General features: G+C 41.8%; 1 protein-coding gene across 4 annotated transcripts in view; it reads left to right on the plus strand.

The window, feature by feature from the left end:
* Positions 1-5,191, plus strand: part of SYNJ2 (synaptojanin 2) — a 68,666-nt gene extending 63,475 nt beyond the window's left edge. For 3 of the 4 annotated variants that reach the window (XM_057406615.1, XM_057406637.1, XM_057406644.1), the window contains 3 exons: positions 583-691; positions 1,987-2,189; positions 4,013-5,191. In XM_057406615.1, coding sequence (XP_057262598.1) covers positions 583-691; positions 1,987-2,189; positions 4,013-4,810 — 1,110 coding nt within the window. In that variant the 3' untranslated portion in view covers positions 4,811-5,191. The remainder of the gene's footprint in view (positions 1-582; positions 692-1,986; positions 2,190-4,012) is intronic. The other variant, XM_057406626.1, reaches the window with a different exon arrangement.
* The last annotated feature ends 5,283 nt before the right edge of the window (positions 5,192-10,474 follow it).

The raw sequence follows: 10,474 nt of genomic DNA on the forward strand, positions 1-10,474 counted from the left end.
TTGTACTGTAATACTAGATTGTAGGACCTGCTCAACACCAGATAAATGTTATTAATTTGCTAGGAATTAGAGAGGCCAAAGAAGGAGAGAGAGTGGTGCAAGACTGGGGCACTGTTGGTTTATTCCACCTGCTGCTTTTTGGCAGATGCTGACTTGAATTTTCAACGTCACAATAATATGCTTTGATTCTTTTCTCACCTCTTTTTTGACGGGCCATGCTAGTGCCCAGAATACAACTCCTGACCATTGCCAGCAAGGCTGCTAGCCCTCTGAGGAGACCAAGACCAGAATGTGGGAACACCTCCCCACTCCTGTCTCACTGGATAAGAACCCCAGAGTATTGAACAAGGGATGGCTAGGGGACTAGCTGTCACAATAAACCATTGGTCTGTCTGTTTAGTGGTAACAAAGATGTAGTATCTTCCAAAAGACCCCCCCACCATTGCTGTATTATTGATTGATTGTTGAATAGCCACTGGCAAAAACAGAGCTTTGCAGGTATCTGAGCTTAGGTGTAGGATTACAGGCATACTAGAAAAATCAGTTCTCTCAAGATCACTCATTCTTGTATTTTTTTTTAAGCCTAAAGTCCGGACTGGAATAAGTAAACCTTACAACGTCAAGCAGATCAAAACCACCACAGCTGAGGAAGCAGAAGCAGCTATTAGATGTCTTATGGAAGCTAAAGGAGGTGAGCACAGAAATCTTTATTTAAAGAAAACTGCAGATGTATTCATCCATTCCATCATAGCCCAGAAGCACATATTTCTATTCAGAAACTCACTTGAACACTGACATACACATTCAGGCAAGGTTGTACTTGGTATTCTCTGACAGGTTTGATAAGACTAACCTTCATTTCCAAGATGACTCAAGTTGTGTATTTCATTTTCGAACCCATTACTAAGAGCACCTTGAGCTATTTTATGTCAGTATTAGTCTGAAAATTAAAAGATAAAGATGGGATCTTACTAAACTGACAGTACCTGTGTTAGCTCAGGGTTGCGTTAAAGGATATTTGCTGCTGTATCTGGTGAATGCTCACTAGTCCAAGTAGAACTAAAAAGCAAGTACAACAGTGGGAGAAATAACCTGGATTCTGTTTGTATTTGGGCAGCAAGTATAGTTGTAACCTGGACAGAATCTTGCACTACTGTAGCTTGAATAGCTGAGCTAAAAAAACATTCTGTGTTTAGACTATTTAATCCCTGGAGAAGAGCTTCTTGCAAGGGCAAGTTAGAGCAGGAAACCAGCTTAGGTACTGAAACTCAGGTGGTGCTGAATATACCCTGCAGGGCTGCAAGTTGTCCTTCTGCTAATGCTGTATGAATGAAAAAGAAAGCAGCATGACTCTGAAGCTCTCAGTTTAGAAAGAAAATATCCCTTTTCATGTGTAAATGGAGCAAATGCAGTCTGGAATAATCCAGTTTAATTAGAAATATCATAAAGGCATCTTGATGTTTGTTCCTCAGAGAGTACTGTTCATTTGGCTTTGAAATCACATTTACTCTCCATTGATTTTGAAATTCACATTAAGCATTTCACTCAGGAAGCTTGTCCTGTCAGCATCACTTTCAGTCCCTTGTGCTGTACAACCAGTTGGCATATGTAGTTCTTCCCAAAGTACAAGATGTGCTTAGCAGCATTACCTTGATTTTCCAGATAAAAAAAAAACAAGGCAAAAGGAGACTCACGACTTGAGTGAGTCCAGTACTGCTGACCCCCAGCCACTGTTTTTTCCACTTGGCCAAATGGTGGCACAGCACTGCTGACTTGGGATGAAATTATTCCAGGCAAGGGAATTTTTCCCTAACTGCCTCGTACAGATGTGATGGGATTGCAAGGGTCTGGATTTATTTCTAAAACCTGACTTCCTGGCCTGAGCCAGCCCTTTAGGCATGCACTTTTTAGAAAACATGACTGAAAGAAATTACCTTGAAGCTACATCCTGATCAGGCCAAGACACTGTATGGTTTTGCATTTCAGGACTACAGGAAGATGCAGTAAAGCCTGCTCCAACTAAAAACCAGTCCTTCACCAAAACAGAGCCTCTTCCCAGCTTGACAAAGTCAGCATCATTTCAAGGGTCACAAGCAGGACCAGTGCTTGTGCCCCATCGCCCACCACCCAAAGTTCCAACTACGAAGAAGCCGGTACCACTGCAACGGACCGGAGTCAAGGTGGAAAATGTAAGATAGTTGCAGCAAAATGCATCCAGCCTCCATTACAGAACATGAACGATGGCAGGAGGGGTGGCCTGTTAAACAGTTTTGTGTATGAAGTCCTGTCATTTGAAGGTCTTAGCCAGCAGGCACTGAAATGATTTTGTGTATTGTAGTCACCAAGGCATACAAATGTAAGAAAGATCAGAAAGAAAAGAGAGCCGCGAGTTCCTTACTTGTTTGTATTCAGCTTTTCTATTTCTCAGTCCATTCTTTTAGATTCTGTTATTTTTCTTCTGGTTTGTCTAAAGCTTCTCAGGATTTCAGACTCATCCCTTCTTTATCACAGTGTTTACTTCTGACCACATCATGAGTGGTCTGCTCTGTAATGATTTGAGGCAGCTTCATCAGTATGCTGTTCTGTATCCTGTTCAGAGACATCTAACTTTGCTCACACACCTTGTAATGGGAGTCAGCCTTTCACTTTGAATGCTGGATTCTACTCAATAGTTCTTAAAAATGCAAGCCTGGAGGTCTCTGTCAGGTCTCTACAATAGAGATAATAGTTCACCTCTAGAACTGCTAAAATGATTATTTAATGATGAAAGCAATTTATGTACAAAAGAAAGACAAATATAATCTTTTATATCCTTCCTTTGACAAAGCCTCTGCTAGAAAGCTCTGTTCTAAGTTGCTGGGATTCCTGCCTTACCTTCCTTTGTAAAGGCATTCACCCCTTCCCTATAACGGACTTTGCACCTTCTGTACTTTTCAAATTCACAGAAGTAAAAAACGCAGAGCACAGAGTGCGTGCCCTTTCCTTAAACACTCAGTAACAAGGAATGGTCGGGTTGTGTTGTCACCATTCCTAGGGTGCTCCTGAAAGGCACTCAGAGGGTTTGCTGTTTTGGTGTTAGTTACATGAGATGTCCTGCAGGAATCTATCTATTTCAGTTTGACTCTGCTTCAGGTTTCCACTTCTTCCTCCATCTGAGTGAGTTCAGATGGGAGTTGTGTACTTGAAAACCTCTACCCAATCCACCTCTATCGTTCAGAGAGCATGCAAGCAAATGCAGGCCACTTATCAACAACATATAGACAGAATTGGCAGGGGATATGTCCATTATGAAATATTAAGTAAATATTTTGGCTGCATTGAAAAGCCTGTATATTTTAATACTGTGAAAGAATAATAAAGAATTAAATTGCTTTCATTCAGTCACACAGAGTTGTGAGAAACCTGAAGCAGCCATTTCCTTCCTGGACTGGGCTCCAATTATTTATATAGTTTTAAGTGGTGAATATATGCTAGACTGTAGTTGGATAGCTTACTTTTAGTTTCTGTTCCTAGCATCACTGAGACATGACAGAGCCATTAGTGCATTTATTGGGTCAACTGAAGATAATTGTTCTTCAGCCTTATCTATTGGCATATACCCAAAGGTATGTGCTAATTTTGCCCTCCCTATGCATTCTTGCTTAAATAATATTAGTCAGCAGAGAGATGTTACAAGTAAATAACTCCTCAGAGCTGTGTTAATTGGGCCTGGAGAAAAATCCTAACAGGAAAGAGACTCGGAGATGTATTTCTCGTATAAGGAGTGAACAAGCTGTAGTGTCCTCGTCCTCAGCCAGCACTCTGTAAGTGTCCAAGGCACAATATGTGAGAACAGAACCAAGCAGGTGCAGTATAAAACTGCACTGTCAAGCCTCCTCTTTGTACTGCTCTTTTTCATTCCAGTACTGTCGGCTTCTCTCAGTAATGCCATCAATAAGACTTGCACTAGCAGTGACTTAGAGTTAAAGGTACCCTTTTTAGTCTCACATTTCTTGTTCCTTTTTCCCCTCAGGCCACATCTACAGAAGAGCAGTTTGAACAACAGCCAGCAGAGTCTCCTTTTGGCTTTCCAGAGCCCTCTCTAGAAGCTGGACCTATTCTTACTCCAACCAGGATTACTCCAGTCCCTAAACCCAGAACCACACAACCTGGGAAGCCTCAGGAGAGCAGGGGGAGCAGTGAAAGGCAGGCCCCTTCCTCCAACATGGCTGACGCCATTGCACTGCCTTCGCAAAATGCCTCCTTTGCCCCAAAGGTGCCACCAAGAAGAAAGAAGTCGGCTCCTGCAGCTCTTCATCTGCAAGTTCTCCAGAGCAGCGACAACCCACTTTTTAGTGGGCTGATGTTCAACTCCAACAACAACAATCCTGGGCTCTGCCCTCAGACTCGGGATTCTCACGGCCCCATGCAGGCATCTCTCTCAGCTCCTGCCTTCTCTACCAGCCCAGAAGACAACACAGCTAAGCAGCTGGCACCAAGCACCACAGAATTGATGACCAACCTCCAGTATCCTCCTGTACCAGGGAGCCAGCATGCACAGCTCTCAGATACCAGCTTTCTTGCAGAGAACACCAATCTTTTGGACCTGGACCTGGATTGTTCCTGCCCTCTTTCTATGCAGGTGGCATCAGCTTCTCCAGCACACACTCCAGAAAGTCTAAAACATCCCAGCTTGAAAGATTTCAGTCACTGGGTTACATTTAGTGATGATGAAGACAGTAGTGGCCTGGCAGAAGGATTCAACAAACTTCTTGTCTTAGAGCAAAATAAAAATAGCTTGATGAAGGCAAATACTGATTTAGAATTGTAAAATTTTGTCCCCTTATTGTTCCTATAGAAATTGTAATTGTAATGCAAAATCAATCTATCTTTTGCACAAGGATTTTTATTTAAGGGAATAGATTATCTGTCCAGGCTACATTTCATGTTTAAAGGTAAGAATTCTGCCCCTGGAGGGACATGTATATACAACCTAACCTTATCTACAGCTTGTTTGAAAAGTTCTTTATCCTAAGTTATTTCTTTTTATTAATCTTAAACATCTTAAGATGTTTTACTTCATTTCAGGTACAAATCATATATAAGAATATGTAATGATGTACGGATAAAAGACCCGCAGAAAAACATTTTCCTGTGAAATTTATGTATTAATCCATTTCTGCCACTTGAAATAAAGCACCCTTATCTGAAATAGCTGGACTGCTGCAGTTATTCTGGAATGGACACCCAGAAGGAGAGTAGATAGCAGTATAGCTACAACAGTAATGCTGGCATTGTTCTGCTGCTTACTTTCTGTTGTGCAATCAAGGCTTACGCAGTATCTTCTTGTAGATCTCAACTAGCTGTGGTGTTGGCAGGCCCTAGTACTTGCCTTGTTAAACGCATTCCTGTGTTAAAGTAAAATGCACGCTGTGTGCTGTGAGGCTGTGCAGCAGAATCAGGAGAAGTGGTCAGCAAGAAATGTCTCGTTTTACTTGACCATGCAAGTGAACCTGCATATTACAACAGACCTCTGTTAAGTGAAGTGCTGTGCTGTAATAACATGCCTCAACCGTTCTAAAAGGACTGGGGAGCTACTCAAAACACTGCTCTGACCTACAAAGAGATTAAAGGCATCCCTAGTAGGTTTTCTAGCACAGTTCCAAAACTCACCATAGTTTTCGTTCACAGCAAGCCAATGCAAAACAACATACTTCACAATGAAATAGCACATGGACAGTGACAGTCCCTTTTTGAAGAAACACTGTCATCTGCTCATGTATCAGCTATGGAAATACAATGGAAATACGGAGAGTAGTTGAGACCAGCCGATGGCCTAAGTCATTGATGTATTCATGTCTTATGCTAAAGGCAGCTTGGTAATTCAGTAGTTGTGTCCCTGTTCCCATCCTGTGCTTTGTAGGAAAATGCCATGGCAATCTTTTATTCCCATGGTGCAGATGAGGAAAGAGCTGCTCTTGGAACTCAAGTCTAAGCATATGCATCACAGGCTGTTACATCCTGAAACTAAGCCACAAGCACATGACTGGGAACAGCAGGACCCTCCTGCAGTGGGGAGCAGTCTCTTGTAGCCTAATTTGCTCACACTAAAACTCATCTTGAACCCCAAACCAGTAGGCAGGTACAGGGTGGAAGGGTGTAGAACTACTGCTCTGTGTGCTCCTGCTGATCATCAGCTATGCAGTCTGTTTGTTTTGTACCAGGGAAGGAGTTGCCATATGCATACCATTCCCACCTTCAGCAGCTGTGATAAAGCTGTGCTGCATCAGGGGATCACTGGCCATGAGCTGAGAAGGCTAAAACCTAGAACTAGACATGGGCAACCATGTCTAAGGCTGCATTTAAGAAGCATGTGCACCACTGTAAAAAAACAGCTTTTGCTCAGGGGCACCATGCATCTGCAAAGGGAGCACACCTAGGAGGCAGCTACCATCATCTGTTCTATGCAGTTTCTCACAACAAGAGGTTTAAAAGATGATAATGTGCAATGGTTCAGGCCACGACAGCACTGATAGGGGAAGCAGCCCCTGTTAACCACTGTGGACACCAGCCAAGTACTCCTGCGTGCCTGTCCTGCTTCTCCCTTACATGCACCCAGTGTTCACTTACCAGGGTGGGCTGACTCATGAAGTATTGCTCAGCCCAATGCAGGCTTGATCTTCATAATGAAGTCATCTCTTGTTTATTAGCAAGGCAGCAGTCACGCTTCTCAGGAACCCAAGATTTGGCAAAGATAATCCATAGTGCTAAATGTGTCTTACTGCTCTTGCTGCCTTGCCTGTGCAGTAAAACTATACCCTGTGGATGCCACTTGTTCAAAGCAGGCAGTTAAAAATGACAAACAGATTGGAGCTTGTCATGGTGACTTCTTAACAGAAGCACCAAGATCTTTCTTTTATTATTAAAGGACAGAGATAGTTTTTAAACAGTTGGTGAAGCTGAAAACAATCCCTTGGGGTTTTTCCAGGAAAGGTGTATTTTAAAAGTTCAGAATTCGGTGTTCAGAATTAGGATTTTTTTTAATATGAAAATCAATTTGCTTGTTAGCATCTTGGAAACTGGAATTCAGCAATTTTGTTACTTGTTATGCCTACCTGTTTCACTGCCGCTGCCAAATTTTGGACACAGCATGTACCCTATCAGAGCAGATGCTGCCTTTATCCGAGCACCTGCCATCCTCCTCTGCAGCCTTCTCTGCCAGGCACTTAACTTAAAAAAAAAAAATCCCAAATCCTTCAAAGGGCAAATGCATTGCTAAGCTTATTTGAGTGCCCATTTAATGTGGTGGGAGGCTGGTGAATAATGCTGAAGCCAGACAGTTGTTTTCCTACAAGACAACACAAAGCTGTAACTTCTTTGTCCTCTTCCTAACAGAAAAGATACGGTAAATCTGTGTATCTTTTGAAACAGAAGAGATACAGGCACACTTCAGTATGAAACATCAAGAAAAGTAAAAAAGAGTATGTTATATGGCCATAGCTAGTGTTTTCTGCGAAGATAATTAACAGCTCTAGGACAGATAATTTACATGTTAATGAAAGAGGTATCTGGAAAGCTGCAGGAAAGCCCATTAAACTGGATTTATACAAGTCAAATAAAATCTGCTTTATTAGTCTCCTTGAAGAGAAGTATGTGGCCTTTAGCATTCTACCTTATGACTATGTCTGTGGCCAGCTGCCTCTTAAAGTATGAATCCTGGCAGGCAACCGGCTTATACCATCAGTGACAGCATATACTGGTCAATCACAGCAAATCGAGGGAAAGGAACAGTCAGTTGAGCTGAAAAGGTTACAGCAACGAATGAGGAATCTCCTGGCTCAACAGATTATCTTCTACACTGGTGTCCAGCGCCCCAGCCAAGGGATTTTTCAGAGGCAGGTGCTTGTGACCTGGGTTCTAGTTTTAATGGTCGGAAGCAAAGCGGGGCCAGGCTTGCCCTGTGCTTGGGAAGCCACTACAGCAAACTCAGACCCTTCTCATTCAGGATTAAGCATTTTTACGTGGCTGATCACTGAAACCAACAAAGAGAACCAACCCCAAAATATTATTTAGAATTTCCACTCTGACAAAACGACATTTTTGCTTTTTCCTTTTTGTCCAGAATTGCCATTTTCACCAGATGGAAAAAGATCTTGTCTCGAGCTGCTGCCTGGCACTACGAGCATAAATCAGAGTGAAAGCCAATTTACGCTACTGTAATTACAGGAATTAAAAACTTGATGACTGTTGCTACTAGAAATACCAATACAGTTATACAAGAGTGCTGGACCACAAGTGCAAGATTAATGAACTATTAGCCCTTCCTGCTTGTCTTACTATTTTAGTCCTGGATGCCACAACACAGAGAAGAGAACATCTTTTCAGACAACTCACATGTACCTGTCAGCCACAGCCACACCTGCAAGTTGGATCCTCAGCTAGGAGGGATTAAGGACATAATTTCAGACCTAAGAACTGACATAACAGCAATATTCTGAATTAATGTGGCACCAGAGAAGCACAAAAGCATAATTTTCTAATGGAAGCAGATACAAATGCTACACAACAGACCTTCTTCTGGCCCTCGAACCAATGTCAGTACGTGGCTTAGGAAGCCCCACTGCAAAATCCAAAAGCACAACTGAAAAACTGTTCAGTTTGGTAAAACATTGATGACCGACTGCACCCCCAGTACTACACCCCTTACCAAAGATGAAGGGTACATATGGCATTCTCCCAGCACGAGACAGTCACTAAAACACAAAGCAGGTCCTTAACAAAAGTGAACATGATCTGGAGTACTCATTTGGCAGGTCATTCAACTTTAATATATTTTATGGCATATCTAGGACATTTTTAAAAACACACTTCATTACTATATTAAAAAAAACAACCCCCAACTTCCCCTTAAAATATTAGTTTTAAAAGTTACATCTATACATACAGTTAAAAAAGGAGAAAGTTGCCATAGTTACAGTAACAAATCAGAGATGCATTTACTGAGATGAACATGTAACGTTATTGAAGTGAATCCCTGTAAGCCAAATAAGAAGTCTATTAAAAATCCATACAAGATTTGTCATACTAGACACGCAGCATTCAGTTATTAGACGTCTTGTCTGTTCACAATGAATTCCACATACCCTCTACTTTGTGAATACAAAGTGTTCTAATATATTTACACTCAGTAAATATATTTAAATAATATATTCAAGCCACAGTGTAAAAAGGATAAACCTCTTTAGAAGTTCTGACAGTTTTGTTGCGTTTTCTATCTATCTGAAATACCTCCATGCAGTGTTCTTACCTACGTCTTGGTTAGGGGGAAAACATGCTCTTCTTGCCAGCATGGTGCTCTACTTCTCTGTACTGCTCTTGTGACTTTCACTATGCAACTCCAGCAGGTCAAAGCTCAACTTCCAGAGGTGCATTTTCAGATCTAGTGTCCCCCTGGGCTGGAGTGCCTTGAAGTAGGAAGAGCTGAGGTGGCCTCACGACCTGGTAGGACTGCAACAGCCACTGGCACCTGCACCAAGCCTGTGCAGAACTGCAAAGCCCATTCCACCTTTGGTAGCTTTCATAGCTGCAATTTTAAGGCCAGTGACATTAGATCTATTTCACATGAGTGATGTTAAGAGACATCTTAAGCCTGTCATCAGTACAGGCCTTATTTAACCAGTGGTCAGCTACGACAGAGTAGCCTCATCACAGCCTATGTTTGTTTTCAGAGAGGGTTGGGGAATTGGGTGGAAGTAAGAGACAACAAGCAGATGAGGCTGCTTTTAACTACACTGCAAACTAAGACTTTATAAAAGTGACTGAGTGCTGCCATATTTTCTTTTTGCTAAAAAATACTTAATCAGTACTGCTAAGGTAGCCTTAATATAAACTCAAGTAAGACAACACTGCTGTCTTTTCTCTGTATCTACACTGCTAACACACTTGGGCCCCAACAGTCCAAAATATCTGGGATCTTCCACATTTCCAGTGGGACTTAAGATCACCTGAATTTATTCCTGCATTACTTTTCTCTACCTGAGCTCCAAACTCTAAGCATTAGCTTTCTTGTCAAGGCCTACATTTGCCTTATTCCACTTGAGCATTTTTCAATGCTCTTCTTTAAATCAGCAAAAGGAGTTTCTAAATGAGTACCATGAGCCAGAGGTTTGAACGTACCATCTTCTCCATATGTCCTAAGAGTAAAGCAGAAGAACTAAGCCTCTGTTCTGTATCTTCCATGTGAACAAGCACAGAAATGCTGTCTGATCAGATACACACTGTCCTAAAGAAAGCACTCTCACAAGTCGCTAAGGTTAAGAGAGAAATGTACAAGGTGAACACTGCTTTTGTGTTCATTAGTACAAACAGATTAAAACAACTGTAGTTGCCTATGCAACCAACCTATCTCTAACAGAAAACAGAAGCCATATTTGCTGACAAATCTGAGTGGTCTATTAAATGAAAAGGCAAAATACAAAACCTCCTGTAATTTGGC

This window comes from Pezoporus wallicus, unplaced genomic scaffold (assembly GCF_028554395.1).
Source record: "Pezoporus wallicus isolate ANWC-B61680 ecotype Strahan unplaced genomic scaffold, APGP_CSIRO_Pwel_v1 contig_3817, whole genome shotgun sequence".
Classification (NCBI taxonomy): domain Eukaryota; kingdom Metazoa; phylum Chordata; class Aves; order Psittaciformes; family Psittacidae; genus Pezoporus; species Pezoporus wallicus.